This window comes from Phascolarctos cinereus, unplaced genomic scaffold (genome assembly GCF_003287225.1).
Source record: "Phascolarctos cinereus isolate Bilbo 61053 unplaced genomic scaffold, phaCin_HiC Scaffold_2;HRSCAF=192, whole genome shotgun sequence".
NCBI lineage: Eukaryota > Metazoa > Chordata > Mammalia > Diprotodontia > Phascolarctidae > Phascolarctos > Phascolarctos cinereus.
Genome location: NW_027555625.1, coordinates 311434446 through 311453776, shown reverse-complemented (window position 1 = coordinate 311453776; position 19331 = coordinate 311434446). Strand labels below are relative to the sequence as shown.

Below are 19331 nucleotides of genomic sequence, written 5' to 3'. Positions count from 1 at the left end.
CGAGTACATTTAAAAGTAATTGTGCTTTTATTAAAAAAAAATACAATCAGACACTGTCCTGCTGTGTTTTGGAAAGCATGGATCTCTTTAAAAACACTTAGTTTATTATTATTATTATTATTATTATTATCATCATTATCATTATTATTATATTAATCATATTAATTGCATCCTTACATTTGAAATGGTATTGCTTTTCTGGTCTCTGTTGTCTGAAAATGTAAAAAAAAAGCCTTCCAATGACACACATTTAATTATAGCTAATAATGATAATGATAATTAATTGTACAGTTTTGTGTAAAATATGGCTGGTTCTAAAACAAACTACCAATGTACAACCTGCTCCCTGTGCTTCCCCAGAGCCACCCAAGAGAAAGATCCCATGAAACTGTCACTGGAAGAGTTTTGCAGAAACAAACAAACAAACAAACAAAAAAACCCAAAGAAAACCGAAAAGAAAACCCCTTTTGAGATCATTGTCTTTGGTGTAAAGGACTTTACCGAAGAGCATGTGACATCGCATTTTTGCTCCTGCTGTCATCAACACGGTGGCCCCGGCTGAGTGTTTGGGGCCAATGGTTTTGACACTTTGGGAAGATCCTCTGTTTCTCTGGGCCTTCCTCCCCTCCCCTTTAATGCTCTTCCCTCTGTTGTCCATGAAGTATTTATGCCCTTTTTCTTCTGCCTTCTAGGTTCCGGAAGTTGCTGGGTCTTAGCTTCATTTCAGCAAACTGGATTGAGTGCTCATGGCCCTTCCAATGGAACCAGTTAACGCCCTGGGGAAGAGAAAATGGTCCAACTTGGTTTCCAGTGGGCAGACAACCACCCCGTTACCACAGGATCCATTATTTGATTTAGAGGTAGAAGAGACCTTAGATGACATCATACTCAATGCCCTCACTTTTCAGATGTGGAAATTGTGGCACAGAGAGGGGATGTACCTGCTCCAAGATAATATAAGTAGTAAACCATGGAGTTGGAATCTAGGCCCTGGTCTTCTGAATCTAAGCCCATTGCTTTTTTCCTGATACTGGGTGTTCATGGATTGAACAGAATAAGATAAATCATACTAAGCATTTCCTTGTGTAAAATAGGGATGTGAGGGGTAAGTAGAGCTAAAAATGGTAATATGCACATTTTACACAGCCCAGGAAACTAATCTTCTGCCAGGATAATTTGGTGTGGGCCATTCAGGACAGTTACTCCATACAACAAATTCAAAAATTCTGCCCCATCCAATGCCTTAAAGCATTGCCTACTTGTTGGGCAATAAGAAGTTATTGAGAGAACTCTGGGCCTCCAGGCCTTCAAAAAGTGTATAGTTCTGTCACCTAGTCCTTGTATTATTCCTGTTGGGTTCTCTCAGAAACTGAGGCCCAGAGAAGGGAAATAAATTACCAAAGGTTATGTAGCTAATTAGTGAACAAGCAGGGTCTAGCATCCAGCTATTCTACCTCCAGAGGTCTTTTCATTGTATTATTTTACAGAGACCTAGATTCAGAGCCATGGCTTTGCCAATAACTGACTGCATGATCTTAGGTAAATCCCTTGATCTCCCCAGGCCTTAGTTTTCTCATCTCTAAAATAGATAAGATGGCCGGACAAGATTATTTTCAATGTCTCTTTTAGCTCTCACATTCTATGCTCTAAGTTTTCTTCCCACTCTAACATTCTGTATTCTCTAACATTCTGTATAGCTCTAAGATACCTCTCAACTCTCTTATTTTGAAGCTCAGACCCTCCAAGCTCTGACATTCCCTGTTCTGAGATTCTCCCAATGTTCATTTTGTGTCCCATGGTTACTTCGGACATAATTTCATGGAGCATTTAAAAAATATTGAGCTATCCTATTACTGCACTGATGTCAGAAGACAAGATAAGGCTATGACATTCTCTTGGATGTGATATGATAATACTAATCTCAGTGAGTTGAAGTAGAATGAGCACTGGCCAGGTACTTGGGAGATCTAGATTTTAGAATCCTGGCCATATCAACACTTCAGTATGTGTCTGTGGATAAGTCACTTTTCTTTTCTGGACCTCGGTTTTACTATCCATAAAATGAAGGGACTTGGATAGCTGATTTTGTAAGTTCTCTTCTGGCTTTTAACCCCAGTAAAGGGGTATGATCTGGGAAGCAAAATCACTGAAGCCTTGAAATCCTGAAGCTTTTTTTTTTATAAGCTTCCTCAAACAAGACACTCTGTCTCCTGACTCGGAGTTTTTTCACTGACTGGTCCCTGTGCCTGGTATGTTCTCTCTCCTCATCTCTGCCTTCTGGCTGCCCCAGCTAAAATCTTCTAGTGCCAGCTAAAATCTCACCCTCTGCATGAAGCCTTTTCCAATCCCCCTTGGTTCTTATGCCTTCCCTGTATTGATTATCTTTAATTTATCTTCTACCTATTTTGTTTGCACATGGCTGCTTTTGTGCTGTCTGCTCCCATTAGGCTATGAGTTCCTTAAGACAAGAGGATGATTTTTGCCTTTCTTTGCATCTACAGCACTTAGTACAATGCCTGGCACCTAGCAGGTACTTAATAAATGCTTATTGTTTCTAAATATTTTTATCTCCATTTTTACATTTGAGAAAACTAAATCCAAGAAAAGTGAAGGGACTCCCAGAGCTACAAAGCTAGTAAGTGGTAAAGGCTGAAGTCCAACCTTGGTCTTATGATTTCAAGTTCAATGTTTTTTCTACTCCAATTCAGCACTTATTTAGTCGGTATCTCCAAGATGCTCAGGCACATCTAGCTCCGTAAGTTTCATCACTTCCAAGGAAAACTCACCTGACTGTGATTGTTGTCACCATACCGGCCCATAAGGTTGACTCGGTGACAATTCTTGTACCAGAAAGCTCCCTTGTAGGACAGAGCACAATTTGTGATGGCTGAATCTGTGTCCTTGTCATATGTAGAGAAGGATCTTCCATTGTGGTAGGCCATGGAATCACCTGTTTGGGGCAAAAAAAATGAGGAAGTGAAAAATCTCAGTATGCTTTCTAATTTTGATGGTGAATGACAAACCTAGGAATGACTAGTTAGAGAGTCAGGTATTTGACATTTAAGGTTGATATCATGGAGGGTAACTTTGAACTTGGAGACTGAATTATTGTAGTTATTTCAGTGATTCTTTAATTGGGAACACCCCAAACAGTGAAATAGAAGATAGTTTTTCTTTGAAGATTGTATTTTTTCCTTAGGTAATCCGATTCTTTATTCCCAGTACTGAAACCATTAAGATATTGATTAAGCCACTCTATGGAAAATACTCCAAGTTCCAAGAATTTAGTGGATCTGTGACTTCAGTGATGGGAATATTCTGTCCCATGATGCAGCTCATAGCTCATCCACATCTCTTCATCCTGTGTGACTCTTGTCTGTGTTCCTATGACATATTTATGAATGTTGATCATGTATGCATATATTGACATTCCTAATGTTTAGGTAAATCCTTCTAGATTTTAAGATATTGGTCAAACAATTGGATCGAATGCATATATATGTTTTGAATAGACTTATATTCTCTCCAACTATTATCTATGCAGTAAATAAAATGTGATACTATATATTATCAAGTACTTTGTAAGTCTTAAAGTGCTATTTAAGTATCAGCTATTATTATTGGTAATACTTACATTATTATGACTATTGTTATTGTTTTGTTGTTATTATTGTTGTCATGATTATATAGAAGCAATGTGGTTTAGTGGCTAGTATCTTGACTTAGAGTCAGCAAGATCTAGAGTTAAAAGGCCACCTTTAAGACTTACTATCTTTGTGACCTTGGGTAAGTTACTCTTTGTGCCATCAAATCTAGGGACTAAGTCACAGATCATTTGCCAATTGGCTTTGGTGTAGGGAGTTCCTCATGAACCTGAAATCAGAGCTCCTCTACACGTTTGCCTGCATATCAAGTCCATTTATTCATTTTACTATTGGATGCTTATTGACAGTACCTCAATGTAGTAGATGCTTAATAAATGTTTGTTGAATTGAATTAATTGAATACTTCAGTTTGTGGTTTTGTCATGTGGGGCTTCCCTCCACCAATGCAGATGACGACTGATTTTGAGTGAGCAAACATTCATTCTGAGTTGCTGTTGCTGAGAGGAATTCATCCCTCTGTGGTTAACCTGATGATGAGTCTCTCCTAACTGAAGTAGGTACATTCTCTGGCAACAGACTGATAGCTTGTAACTGGGCTCCTTCTCAGCTGTACCTGGCAGAACCCGCAGTCTTCTGTGCTGTATAGTCTTGGGGAGCTCAGGGTACTCATCAGCTCTGATAAAGTATCGGGAGAGGGTGGCAGTGGAGAGGAGATGTTTGCAGGAAGCCATCTGTCTGCACTCTCCCTTGATACGTTTAATTACTGTTATTTTTAAGCATCATATTTTCCAGTGCTTCTTTGTTAGAAGTTCATTTCTGCGGCATCAACCTCTTCTGCATGTGTGTTCAATTAGCTACTTGGGGGTCTCTTTAGTTTAATTTATTATTTCTATTTAAATTTATTGATTTCTACAGACACTTAAGCTCCTCTTCTTGGTTTCATATAAAATGCTTGCTTACTCAATGATTTCAAGATGTGAGACACTCTCCACTGAAATGATTGAGCAAGTTGTAACAGGAATTCATAGACATTCTTAATAGCTGATGCCATGGAAAGCATGTGAATGACAGGCAGATATTGATGGAATAAGGGTCTGCTTGTGTCTGGTGTGTGCTTTAAAAAAAAGTCTATAATGGTTGTTCTGGAACAAGCAGCCTTATGAGGCTTAGCTTTATGAATGGAAACAATGCCGTGCATTTTCTCATAACTGCAGAATTGAACAGACAAAGCCAAAGTGCTGCTAGGTGGAGACAGTGTTTGTCTGCTCTGAACATTACACCTCTTGGGTATTTTTGAGAGCTGCTTTAGCATACCTAAGTCTGAAAAATTTCCATTTACAAAAAGATTGTCAGGTGGCAAAACTAAGGGTACTTGATATGATCTTAGAACCACAAGGGCTCCTAATTTGGTCTTTAGTGTTCTTGATGACCATGTGACCTCACTGTGAATTGCAATCCCATCATTTCTTTCTGTCCAACTAGACTCATCCTTGCATTTGTTCCCACTGGTATTTTGCACAGGTATCCCCTACATAAAAATATGGCTTTCCTTTTGGGGGTTATAACCTTCAGTAGTATGAAATCAGGGCATTTCACCAGCCCATCAGATTCTATCCAAGATGCAAAGATGATTTAACTGAATCAGCTTCAGTGGGAGCATGCATTTACCTTGAATTGTTTTTCTAGTGGGGCATGGCTTGCATGGTACCATCTACCAGCTTCCCTTGTAATACCCATTGTGATCAGTGGCACACATTCTCCATTGTGCTTTGATTAGGAGTTGGATCAATGAAGCAGAGTGAAGCCTACTTCAAACATCAGAGAACTTCCCCTGGCATTAAGTGGTACAAGGTGTTCCAATAAAAACTTCCAGGGAAGGAGCTTTGTCCTAAGTTTGTTGGGTTGCAAAGTACATCTTCACTTATAATTAATTCCGAGTCTTAAAGAGCTGTACCAGCCTATGCTGGTACATTGCATGTTCTTAAATACCAAACTTAGCTTTTCTGGTTTGAAAGGTTAAGGAGATCTCCCCTGGAAGCCACCCTATAAACTTCTCTTGTTTACATACTAAAACCCACTTGGACCCTACCTGCTGTTCCACTGTATCCATCCACCTTCAGCTTATAGCGGGACTTGGCGTCTCCAACACTGAATTTATCATAGATGGCATAAGCTGTCTCACCATGATCCTGAAGGTCCACCCTTAATTCATACTGTCCCTGGTCGGTGATTTTGTGAATGTTATCCAGCCCTGTTGGACAAGAAAGGTGGAATGAATGGACAGGAAACCAGGGGACCATCCTCCTTCCTATAATTTCCTTTACATTGCAATGGGACAAGAATGTGTCCAGTATTCTCAGAAACTTCAAGCGCTGGTCTCTGCACATAGTAGACATTAAGTACATGCTTAAATGAATGGATTTAAGGATGGATTCACTTTTAAGACAGAAGAACAAAATGCCCCTCTTTAAATGGTACCTTTAATGCTCGGGGGCTTTGAAATAAATGTGTTTTTAAAGGGATATTTGGTCTTTGTCTATTCAATAGTGGTGATATTCCTCCTTTTTAGTAAACGTCTGTCTCCACATGCCAAATTTTCAAAAAAAAAAAAAAAGAAGGTAAAAAGGAGAGAGTAGGGGGTTTCTTAATGATAGCTGGCTTTCTCAGAAATTAATCATACAATATTCAGGGAAAGTTTACCAAGCCAAAATTCATCTCTGAGTTTCCCAAATCCAGTAGCATAGGTCCTCCAATTCTGGTAGAAATCTTGATGTCCATTACTACGTCTCAGAAATACCTATAAAGGCAATAAGAGTATCTTTGAATACTAGTGCAATTGAAGGAAATAGTTCACAATTATAGTGGCTTAAGATTTATAAAGATCTTTCTTTAACAACCCCATGAAATGTATACTATAAATATTATCACTCCCATTTTACAGAAAAAAAAAGAAATGAAGACTCCAAAGGATTGTGATTTGCCTTTGGTCACAGCTATTAAGGGGAAGAACTGAGAATCAAATGCATTTTTTTTTCTGTTTCCAAATCGTCTCTTCTTTTATTTGCCCCATGCTGTTCTCAAAAGAGCCTTGTTTTCTTATCTGTAGGTTGTGAATGATAATAGCAGGTCTACCTCATGTACAGGGATGTTGTGAGACTAAATGAGATAAAATATGTGAAATACCTTTAAAAATTATAAACCACAATACAAAAGTCAGTCTGCCAAGTAATTATTCAACACCTACTCTGTGCCAGGCACTGTGCCACATTATTATCATTTTCATTAATACTGAAGTTGTGAAAGGATGTGATTGAAGCCATAGCGAAAAGAAAGTCCACTGCTCTTCTCCTCATGATGATGAGCCATCGTTTACATCGGCCCCTGTTTCAGGTGTGGGCTACATGGAACATCCATTAGTGTTCTACATTCTCTCCCAGCCTCCTTGTCTCATATGATTATAATGCTCTATGTTGGCTTTGATTGATTGACAAGGGTCCCTACCCAAAGGTCCTGTTGTTTCTTCTGACTCAGCACCATTAAGCTAAAGGCATGGAGTGACCCTTCCCCTCTTTCTTGTCTTAGATTTCTCCCCTGCCCCATGGGGGCACTGAGAAATAGTTTATACAAGAATTCAGTAGTTATTCTCCCTAATAGCCTAATTATAAATATTTAGGGGTATGACTTTATTGGAATCATTTGTAAATTTTTATCTTGTACAATTCTCAGGGAAATAGCTGCTAAATAAGCACGCGCGCGCGCGTGTGTGTGTGTGTGTGTGTGTGTGTGTGTTTTAAACCTTCTGAGAAGAATAAGCAGGTTTATTAATCTTTCAACTGCCTCCTTCCAGCTAATATGAAATGTCTTTGTAAGAACAATTGCCTCAGCTTTCCCAAGGTCTAAGCTATTCCAGCATCATAAGGGGACCTTGGAGAGCCTGTATAGAAATATGGAAACCACCAGCCACTTGATCTGAGGATAAGAAAAACCTCAGGAAGTTTCCAAATGGATTGTGCTTATATCCAGGGAGAAGTAAACACAGTAGAATGGGGTTCAGGATTTCCTTCCTGCCATCTTACTGGGTCACTGATGGCTTTCCCTTGAACTTCAGCTCCTGTGAAAATTGTAGTTGTTAGCTGGAGCTTTACTATTTCTCTTGGCTTCTATTTATGGTGGCCCTTTCTCAGACTCCTCTCCTCAACCCTTACTGCCTTTCACATGCTAGAGTCCCTCCAAAATCACATGTATTTATTTTGCATATAGTTTTAGGTGTACATCCTGTCTCTCTCAACTGAATGAATGTAAGTTCCTTGAGGGCAGGGACTGTTTCATTTTTGTCTTTGTGTCTCCAGTGTTTAGAACAGTGTTTGACATCCAATAGGTGCTTAATAGGTACTTTCTGATTAATTGGTTAGTTTCTTTTGCCAAGATATTATTTAGGAATAAAATTCCTTTGGCAACTGGAGAGAAGTTTTGGGATTATGCAGTTAAGAGAGGATGCTGACTCCTGAACACATATGCATTGATAGCTTGGTATTGCCATGATGATACTGAGTCTAGAAAAATGGTGGTAAGACATATGATCTGCTTCATTTATACTCACAATCCATCCACCTCCATCAGAGGTCATGTCACAGAAGACATTTAGTGCCTGGGCCTTATCCCCATTCAGATAGATAGTGTAGAGGCCAGAGGCTGTTTCCCCATTCAGCATTGTTTGTGAACAGTCCTTGGGATATGGGTAGAGGAGTCCAACTGTGAACCAAGAACACAGAAAAAAAAATTCTTATAGAGTGGACTGATTTAGATGAAGTGAGAAAATGGAGGAATAGGCATTGAGTTTAATCAAACTGAAATCTTGCTTATCGGAGAAGTACAGAATCTTGTTGGAAGATACTTTAGAAAACACATAGTTCAACTTCCTGCTAATGATGAAATCCTTTCTAAAACATCATTACTTCACTGAATCTCAGAGCAGGAAAGGACACTAGAGATCATTCTGACACATTCCTAACTAATTACGATTTACAGTATTTACAATATCCTCTACAAGTGGGTACACAGTTCTGCATTAAAGACCCCAAGGTTGAGGAAACCTATCGCTTCTAAAGGTAGCACACACATTCTACTTTTGGAAAGCTCTGACTATTAGCAGGTTTTTCCTTTCATCGAGCCAACTTCTGCCTTCTTACAGCTCATTGCTCATAGTTATGCCCCCTGGGCTTAGGCAGAACAGGTCTAATCCCTCTGCTTTATGAGGCAGCCTATTCTGTTTCTGAATAACTAATTGATAGAAAGCTATTTATGCTTGAGCAGGGGATCGCCAACAGAATTAACCCTATCATGTACACTTTTCTTTCCATTTACATTAACACTTCTTACCTGTTGTGAAAATGGTCTGAATGGGTTTGCTCCTCAGGGCTCCCTTCAAGGCCTGGATCTTGGCTGTATAGTGTGTGGATGGGCTCAGCTCTGCCAGGCTGTAGGTGTTTGTGTCAGGTCCCAAGATGACTTCCTAGGAATATAGTAAATAACATTAGGCTTTTTCCTTCTTTTTTGTTTTGCAAAGCAGAGACCCCTAATGAATAGAACTGATCATTAACTTGTGTTCTTAGAAATTTTTTTTTTCATTGTTAGTATTTTCTATCTCTTTGTTTTCAGTTTTTAGTTCTTGAATCTGTAATTTTGTTGTTTTCCCTTGACAGCATGTGTGAACATATACATGAATATGTAGGGATATGTGTACATAAATGTGTGTGTGTATTTGGCTGAATCTGTTGTTTTCATTCGTCATTCTCACAGAGGACCAATGATCTGCATATGAACCAGATCTAAGTTGCAGGTCAGCAACCCACATATTCAGTCAGTTGCTGCAACAACTTCTTGCATTAGTCCTTTTTTCCCCATTCACACAGTCAATACCATCCTTTCAGCCCTCATCACCTCTTGCCTAGACTATTGTAATAACTTATTGTTTCATTTCCAGTGTCTCCCTTCTCTGCTCCATCTTTCATGCAATCTCCCCATGCTACCCTTTACAGAAATATCTCTAATGACTCCTTTCTGCTTCTGAGATAAAATACAAACTTCATAATCCTCTACAATCTAGTCCTAACCTGTAATTCTAGATTCATGTCATATCATTCCTTTTCATAATACACTCTTCAGTGTAGCCCTACTATAATGCTAATTTTTTCTTGACCTTGACATTCTATGTCCCATTTCCATGCCTTTGTACTGCCTGCCCCACCATGCCTGGAGTCCACTCTTTCCTCACTGTAGCATCAGATAATGTACAACTGTCAACAGTCATGCATTTGTCTCTTTCCATGTTGTACCACCAGTAGACTTTAAGCCCCTTGAAGGCAGGCGTTATTTTCATTTTTATCTTGTTTGTTTTATTTCTATATCTCTGGGCCTAGTAAGCATGTATAAATATAAACTTAATTGAATTGAAAGATGGGTAGGGTTTTGAAGAGCAAAGATAGCATTCTTGTCAAGAAATGTAATTGGGTAAATTACATTGCTTAGCATGTAGATTGGCACATAGATTGCATTTAGGACAGTAGTAGGAGAAAAGACTGGAAGGGTAGAATGGGGGATTTTGGATGGATAATATAGTTTAATGGAAGGTAGGGAACTAAGTGAATGATTAAAATCCCATTCAGTAACCCTTCAGGGAGATTCCTCTGGAAGTATGTAGACTGGATTGGAAAGAACAGTGGATGGAGATAATGGGACTTGTTAGGAAGCTATGGTAATAGTCTAGATGAGGGCTAATGAGGAAGTGGTGATGTGGGCTTGAACTGGAGGTGGCCATGGACTCAGTGTTACAGGGTATCTTCTTTCTAAACATGGAGACGTAACCAAGAGTGGTAGCTTTTTGGCACAAATGACTGCTCTTTCTAGCAACAGATTAGCTGCCATTATAATTTGAACATGGCATTGTGGACTATCTCCCTGAGCTCTGCTGAGTTCATCAGTTTCAGTTTTTAAGATAGCCCTTTTTTCCCTCCCCCCCACCCTGATACATACAGAACTAAATGTGAAAAGAGAACTGGCTGTAGAGTCAGAGAACCTGGGTTCAAATTCCACCTCTGTTACTACCTACTTTGGTGACCTTAGAAAAGTCACTTACCCTGGATGTCACTTTCCTAATCTGTAAAATAAAACTATTGGGCAATATGGCATCAGAGGTACCTTCCATTTCTAGAAGTATGATCCAATGTATTAGAATTTAAATTTGGCAACCAGGGTTTGAATTAAGTGTAGCCCATTCCTCCTTTCAAAAACAAAAGAAATATACTGTACAGAATTCCACAAACAATCACTAGTTAAATCATCAAAACCATTAGGTTTATATGGTTTGTACAGTAAGTGATAAGTCAACTACTGTCCAATCAGTCCCTGTAGGGAGAATGTCTTTAGAAGGTGAAGAACCTTCAAAATACATGGGAAGATCATATCTAGAGATAGGGTAGGCTTCACAAAAATGTGGTTGGGGACCCAAGCTGTGGGATGTAATAGAAAGAGCTTTAGATATAGAATCAAAAGATTTGGCAACTAGCTGGGTATTATTACATTTCTACCACAGAAGGGGGTTTTAAAAGCTGAAATAAGTTAATATATGTGAGGTGGTTTGAAAAATGGAAAGGGCCATGCAAATATAAGGTGGTATTTTTTGTATTAATAAATCAGCTTTTGTATTAAATCAACCCAATCTTTCAACAGACATTCATTAAGCACCAACTGTGTCCAATCTACTATTTAAGTCTCTATTTCTACTGATCTGTTTATATATCTATTTATCTCTCTGGCTACCTATACATTTGCAAAGACATGAGAAGGCAAATATTTCAGAGGTGAAATCCCAAGTCAAATACAGCTTACTTTTCACTAATGCTATGACCATTACCTCAAGAGACTGTCTTAGAACAGATGGCTATCTAGAGAAACACTCCTAGCTGGTGAACGGATTTCTGAAGCTGGCTAGAGACTTCAGGAATGATGCTGGTAATAATATACCAGAAGGAGAATGAGCCCCTGGACCACCTTATTTGGATTATTTTAATGTTCTTTGTTGTAATGATTGGCCATGTCTAACAAATCCCAGAGAATAAATGACTATTGCTTAAGTGCTAATGAATAACTTAATATAGCTCTAGAGACACCTTCGAGAAGTAAATTATCAGCTTGATGGACTTTTATCTCCTCCCTCTCCTCCTGCCCCCCCCAAAAAGAAAAACCAAAACCTCAAAGGATTTTCTTATTACTACTACTTACTACTACCTCTGAGAAATCACCCTATGCTATTCATTCATCTATTCATTTATTAATTTACCATTCATTAAGCACTGAATCTGTGCTGGGTGTTGAGAAGAAAAGATTAGAGAAGACGCTATTATGTATTTTAGTTTGGTAGAGTGATAAGAAAAACACAGATAACTATAATATAAAATATTATGTGAAATATAATGGAATCTCCTTTTTCAGTCTTTTTTTTATCATATTAATTGTGCTTTTCAATCAAAACAAAAATGATACCAACACTATAGTTCTCCCTCATATATTATTTTTTAATAGGATTTACAACATTGGGTCCTGTATATACCTGGGACATGTTAGAAACGATGAGAAAATGTCCCTGGCCATTCATTTAATATCCATGAACTTCCTGAGTCCTTCATGTCTGTTACCTTGAAGGTATATGAACAAGCTGCTATCATGTCTTCCTGTATACATTACATTGTAACCAGTTAGTTACTTATCAGTTGCCAATAGCTTATAGGAAAGGCTTTTTCTAAGCAATTTAGGGGCAGGTTGGTATTAGGATAATGAGCAAATGAATAAATGACTGACTGAATGAATATCATTATTCTTTTCATATAACTTTATTTTATAGAGACCTTGAAAGCCATCTCCAGATGTCTGATCTTGTATAGCTTAAGATATTGATTTTCTTTGTTTTAGCTATATCTACCCTGGGAATAAAATTAGACAGGGAAAACAAATAAGTAAGCTGCAGCATATAACCAATGATGAGCTTTCTGCAAAAAAAGGCATCATCAAAGATATGTTTGATTCGAAAGGGAGGTGGCTTGGTCATATAGCAAGAGAGATAACAGATAGCTTGAACCAGAGGAAGGCTACCAGGGCACTGGGTAAATTCTCCAGGGAGGTCACGAAAAGACATAGACAAGAATTTAACAGGATACAAAGGTACAGACAGATGGGTTGTGCCCTGATGGGGCAATATGCACATATGCAACCACACATCCACTGACTGATCACTATAAGAAAAGGAAGAGGATATTACTACTTCCCTAAATTATCTTGAGACTTATCTAATTGTATCATACCTTCTCTAGTTATGAAATTTCAAGTAAAATTGTGAATTTTTTTACCTTAAAGATAATTAGCTACTTTTTTCCTATACTTAAAAATATATTTTAATGTTAGTGAAACTTTTGTTAACATCTTAAAAAATATAAGTATATGTTTCTGTGAAGAGGCAGAAGAGGAAATATTTTTCTCTCTTCAATAAAACATTAAGTGCCCAAGAGTGTCCGCCAGATTCAGGTAGGGCCTATAGGATCTGGAGTTGACTAGAATGGAGAGAGTGCTAGACTTTGGGTCAAGAGACCTGAGTTTGGAACCTGGTTCCAACACTTATTGGCTATAAGATCCTTGAACCAATCATTTTTAAGCCGTGACAAACTCTCCAGGACCCTATTTGGGCTTTTCTTGGCAAAGATACTAGAGTGGTGTGCCGTTTCCTTTCCAGCTTATTTTACAGGTGAAGGACTGAGGCAAACAGGGTTAAATGACTTTTCTAGGATCACACAGCTAGTAAGTGTCTAAGGCCAGATTTGAACTCATGAAAATGAGTCTTCTTGACTCTAGGCCTAGCACTCTATCCACTCTGCCACCTTTGTTCGCCATGTGGTCCTTAGCAAGTCACTTAATTTTCTGAACCCCAGTGTGGGGAGAACACTTCTCAGTATGGGGATAATGCAACTTGTATTGCCTACTTCAAAGAGTTGTAGTAGTAATGGTGATGATGATGATGATGGCAATGATGATATTGATATAGATGATAGTTAGCATTTATATAGCTCTACGATGTGCCAAGCACTGTGCTAAGTGCTTTATAAATATTAACTAATTTCATCCTCACAACAATCTTGGGAGGTAGGTACTATTATCCCCGTTTTATAGTTGAAAAAATTGAGTCAGACAGAGGTTAAGTGACCTGACCAAACTAGTAAGTGTTTTTGACCTGATTTAAACTCAGGTCTTTCTGACTCCTGCCCTAGCACTCTGCCCACTGTACCACCTTGCTGCCTCGAGATGAAGAAAGGACTTTTTTACTTATTGCTCTATAGAAGGATGAATTAATGTTATATCATAATAACATAATAACAAAAAAAACACTTTATAGAGTTTTAAGGCTTGCAAAATGCTTTGCATTTATAATACATCATTTTATCCTTACAACAACTCTATGAAATAAGTATTCTTCTTCTTATTATCATCCCCATTTTATAGATGAAGAAACTGAGGGCAAGAGAGTTTAAGTAATTTGCCTAGGGCTACACAGCTAGGAAATATCTGAGACAAACTTTAAATTCATCTTCCTGACTCCAAGTACAGTACTTTATCTACTATATCAGCTACCTGCTTATTTCTCTTTTACATATGAAACAATCTGAATACTAAATAATGTCAGTGACAAGTTGTTCAGAAAATCCAAACAGAATCGTACCTTGGTGGTTCCATCCACAGATTCATAGATGAGGAGATAACCAGTGACAGGTGCACGAGGAGGCCTCCATTTTAATAGTGCTGTTTCTGATTGAACCTCAGTTGCCACCAAATCTCTTGGAGAATCTAGGTCTAGAAAAGACAAGGTATTTAATAATTAAGGAGGTAGAATGATTCATTAGAAGATCCTTGGACTGGAAACCTGGAGACCTCCATTGTCAATCTTACTCCTTTACTAACTCATTGTATGACCCTGCTCAAGCTCTTTCTTTCTGTGGGCTTCAGTTTGCCCCCCTTGGAAGATAACAGAATTGACAAATGATCTTGAATATCCCTTTCTATCCTCATGTATCCTGTGACAAATATAAAAATTGTCTGTGATGGTTTCTGAAGGGGGCCTGTGGCGGGGAAGATGGCAAGAGACCAGTGCTGGGTAGACTGGGAAGACCCAGGACATCCAGATCTTGCCAATCATCCATGGTAAGGCTGTGATTTGCTCAGATGGTACAGATCTAAAGTGAATGAAGAGTATTTGCTTAGGGGAGTTTTCAAAAATGTCTTCATGGGTAAATTGAATGGGCTATCTGAGTTGTTCATGTTTCTGTACTTGTTCATGGATTCTTGAATTCTTCATGAATTATACAGTTTCTGTAGTGGGCAAGGTAAAGGCTGTCCTAAGTCCAGAAAAAAAAATAAATTGATCGTGACTAGAAGTAGTTCTATAGAATAAACTTCTATTAGTGGTTGTGGTAAACTTGATCATAAAGTTAGGCTTTGTGTATATGCTGTAAAATATTAGGATGCAAGAGCTAGAAGTGTCCTTGGAAATCATCTGATCTACCCCCCCCTTCCCTATCCTTAGTTTTACAAAGGCAAGGACTTAATAAGGAGAAATAAATGAGATGAAATCCATCCAATCAAATGGACCGGTGGCACAGGTCTCATCTTTGTGGCTTTGAGTGGTAACCAATAATAAAAAGAAGAATTTACAAGGCACTCACATAATTTCCTAATTTAAACTTTCTCTTCCAGGAATGTATAGAATAAAAGAATATTGGATTGTGAGAACTAGAAGGGATATTAAAGTATATCTTATGTAAATCCCTTGATTTTACAAATATAATACCTGAAGCCCAAAGAGGAAAAGGACTTGTCCAAGATCATGCAGGGAGTTTGTGGTACAGCCAAGACTAGAATTATCTGAGTTCCATAAATTTACATAGTGACCAGAGCATCTCTTCTCTTCAGAAAGCCCTTGAAACTTTGGAAAATTGGTCTTGGAGGGGGAAGTCTTAGTAGTAGTGTGTTGATGGAGGCATGAATTGAAATCTCCTTGAGTTTCTTCAGGAGCTTCACCACTTGCTACCTGTGTGACCATAGAGAGCTAACAGCATTTGGACCTTAGTTTTTCTCATCTATAAAATGAAGGCTTGGTCTTTGTGATCTATAAGGTCCCCTTCCTTAAGCCCTAAAATACTGTGAGCCTTTGGCAAAAAGGGGCAGGTGGAAATTCATGCCTCTGAGGAATAAAGTCTGGGAGAACAGACTCATCATTTTCATTAAAGTTCACGAAGAGATTATAATGTATAAAGGTCTAATGGGCACCTGGGAAAACTTGCTTGGAAAGATCCCTTCAAATGTTTTCCTGCATGTAATGTAAGTCTTTAAAATGCTGGTTTTAGGGTCAAAGTGGGCTGGTTTCCACTTAAAGGGCTTTCCACTTATAAAGTTTCCCTAGTCCATTGAGAGAACACGTTTATTTCAGTTAAATGATGAATAGGCTTGTAGTGTATTTTTTAAATGTCTTTACAGAATAGGCATTAATGGTTTCTGTTGCTGCTAGTGTGTACAGTTTAACATTGGATACAAGGAAGGATTGCTATCTAGGTAAGGTTGTTGATATTAATTAGTACCTGTTGTGAAATGAGTGGTGATTATGGAACTTTTCTGGGGCCCCTTCTCTGCAAAGATCCTTAGCGTGTACTCTGTTGCAGGCTCAAGGTCATTCAAAGCATATTCCACTGTGTTCCCAGATACTGTTTGAGTCACTTCTGGCACTAAACATCAAAGACATGAATAAGGACAGTTAAAGTGCAGTTTGAGATATTAACCGTATTGGAAAGCAAAAAACTCAGCTCCTTCAAAGATGAAAACCTTTAGTGACCCTCTGGGGAAATCCAATTGATTTCTGAAGGGACTCATATGCCTACATCTCTCTCAAGTCTGATACAAAGGATTTATCATAATGAAATTGGATTTTTCTGGGCATGAAATCAGAAGGTGAATTTGGGGACAGAAGATGCTTTCCACATGTTACAGGCTTGAGTAGTTCTTTATCGAGACTAACTTAAAAAAAAAAAAAGAAGGCAGTATAATAACTTTGCAAGTAGATTTCCTAGTCTTTAGGTCCACTACATCTGCACTATATCCTGCCTTCTTCCACGGGCCAGTTCCCTCACCCTCCTTAATTATTAACCCTTTCCAATAGTTTGCCACTCTTAAATCAACACAAGAAATGGAAGGATCAAAAATGTCCACTTGAGGAGATGCAGTCATCTCCCTTTGTTTTCCCTGCCCAAGAAACAGTCCTGAGAAAACCAAACCACAATGATATAGATGTTAGAGATATATCTTTATTCCTGCCTGCCTGATTTTCATTAGGTTCATCGTGATTTCTTTTAGGTCTTGGTTCTAAGAATCAATGTTTATTCTTGTGGTTTGGATTTCTGGGATTATAAGGAAACATCCTAGGGATTCAGAAAAAAATTTCCCTTTCTCTGCCTGCACAGATTATTTTTTTTTAGTAGTTGCAAAGAGGAAAAAGAATAAAAAAAATTTTGTCAAATTCAAAATTTTCTGCAGCTGACTTCTTCTAGGGACTCTGTGGAGCTGTGGTGTATTTTGGTCTTCCTGGATAAGCTCTCCTGGAGGTGAGTTATGTCCAGAAAGTTGTCCTCTTCCAAGAAGTCCCTTCACTTTTATGAAGGGATGTGGGCTCCATGTAGGCCAGAGGAAAAACTGGAAAACCTGGACAATCAGAGAGATGCTAGAGATTTTCTTTTCATTTTTTCACCTGGATGGAATGCTCCTACTGAATTGGCTTGATGAAACCATAATATTCTCCTTTGCTTAACAATAAGCAGAGGAGTGTGGATAAAATACTCTAAGCTTCTGGTGGACTCAGCTGGGGTTACTGGAAAAAAAATATAGACTTGGGAGCTATGTCCTGTAATGCAAAATTACTGACCTGTTGAACTGAATTCCCTGAATTCTTGTTCTTTCCTAAATATGGCAGTGAAAAGATGAAATTTCTGGTGGAATAAGAGAACTAAATTTTAAGTGCCATGGAAAGAAGAGAGAAAAAATTTGACATCTGCCATTACCTTTGTCCCCAGCATAGGAGATGACGTAGCTGTCCACGGTAGCAATGGCTGGCTGCCACATGGCCAGGGCTTCAGAGTCAGTGATATTAGCTGCCACCAAGCCTGATGGGCCATCCAGAGCTGGAGAGAAAGAGGGAGCTGTGTCAGAGAGAGTTGAATAGGTCTAAGCCTTTATTTTCTTGTTTTCCAAAGAAAAGGTTGGATTTAACATGATACCTATTTGCCCTTTCTGGCTCTAGTATTCTCTGTCCCAAGGTTCCTTCCAGTCCTAATATTCCAAGTTCTCACATTCTAATAGTAGTATTCATATTGGACTTTAAGGTTTACAAAGCATTTGGTATATACCATCACTTTTGATCCACATAACCATCCTGTGAGGCTATTGTTATCCTCATTTCAAACATAAGGAAACTGTCAATAGGCTATAATAGTCAATAAACATGTAAAGTGCGTACTGTGTGCCATGCACTGTGCTAAGTGCTGGGGTTACAAATAAAAGGATAGTCCTTGCCCCCAAAAAACTTACAGTTGAATGGGTAGGGGGAAAACAACACAGGAAATGAAGCTGAAAGGGTCAGGAAGAGGGGGACATGAGAGGCCATTAGAGGTGAGTGACTTACCCAGGGTGATATAGGCATTAAGTGTCTGAGGCAGAATTTGAGTTCATTTCTCCCTGACTCCAAATACAGCACTCTATCCACTGTTCCTGAAGGCAACTAGATGGGCTTGGAGTTAGAAGACCAGACTTCAAATCTGCCCTCAAATACTTAGTAGCTATATGACCCTGGGTAAATCACTTAGCTTTCTGTCTGTCTCAGTTTGCTCAAATGTAAAATGGGAATAATATTACCACCTACCTCCCAGGGTTGTTGTGAGGACCAAATGAAATATTATTTATAGTGTTTACCATAGTTCCTGGTCCGTAGTAGGCACTTAATAAAGATAGGTTTCCTTCCCTATTCCTTCTAGCCGCCTTCTAGATTCTCCTGGGCCAGCTATGATACGAAAACAACTTACATTTTTGTTCCCTGTAGTGAGTTTAACCTTTTATGGAATACTAATGCTGCAATGGAGTCTTGAGCACCTGGCACAGTGTGTTGCATAGAGTAGGTGCTTAATAAATTTCACTTGCTAAAATTTAAGGGGGCAGTCAAGAGTTAGGGGAACGATCGAAAGATATACTGGGCGGCAAATATTCTCTGTTGCTATGATATGAGAGAGGATGCCGTCAGAAAAATGAGGACAAAGCCATGGAAACAGATATTTTGCTTGATGAAATGGTACCTGTTGTAAGAGTTCCTGTCACAGGCTCACTTTCCTCAAAGCCTTTGATTGAGATGATACTGACCAGGTATTCCACTCCAGGCATTAGTCTCTCCAGCCCAGTACGAGTCTTACTTCCATCTACCATCACCACTGAAGGTGTTCCTGTGACATAGCAAAAGAAACAGGCAGCAGATGAGCCATGGGTGAGGCTGGAATCTCTGCCCCTCTTTTAAGGAGCTGTATACACACACGTGCGCACGCGCTCGTATACACACACACACATACACACACACACACACACGCATGCATACACAAC

The 19331-nt window shown here is 38.8% G+C and overlaps 1 protein-coding gene and 1 long non-coding RNA gene across 2 annotated transcripts in view; one reads left to right on the top strand and one right to left on the bottom strand.

The window, feature by feature from the left end:
- Window positions 1–8: 8 nt before the first annotated feature.
- The window catches only part of TNC (tenascin C), a 114666-nt gene continuing 95343 nt past the window's right edge, over window positions 9–19331 (bottom strand). Inside the window, 10 exon segments of the mRNA XM_078150181.1 lie at window positions 9–776; window positions 2787–2950; window positions 5695–5856; window positions 6306–6402; window positions 8206–8357; window positions 8985–9117; window positions 14368–14498; window positions 16280–16423; window positions 17750–17869; window positions 19034–19177. Of these exon segments, the coding sequence (XP_078006307.1) occupies window positions 666–776; window positions 2787–2950; window positions 5695–5856; window positions 6306–6402; window positions 8206–8357; window positions 8985–9117; window positions 14368–14498; window positions 16280–16423; window positions 17750–17869; window positions 19034–19177 (1358 nt within the window). The 3' untranslated portion in view covers window positions 9–665.
- The window catches only part of LOC144455922 (uncharacterized), a 37487-nt gene continuing 18931 nt past the window's right edge, over window positions 776–19331 (top strand). Inside the window, exon 1 of the long non-coding RNA XR_013484778.1 lies at window positions 776–860. This is a non-coding gene — a long non-coding RNA (uncharacterized LOC144455922). The remainder of the gene's footprint in view (window positions 861–19331) is intronic.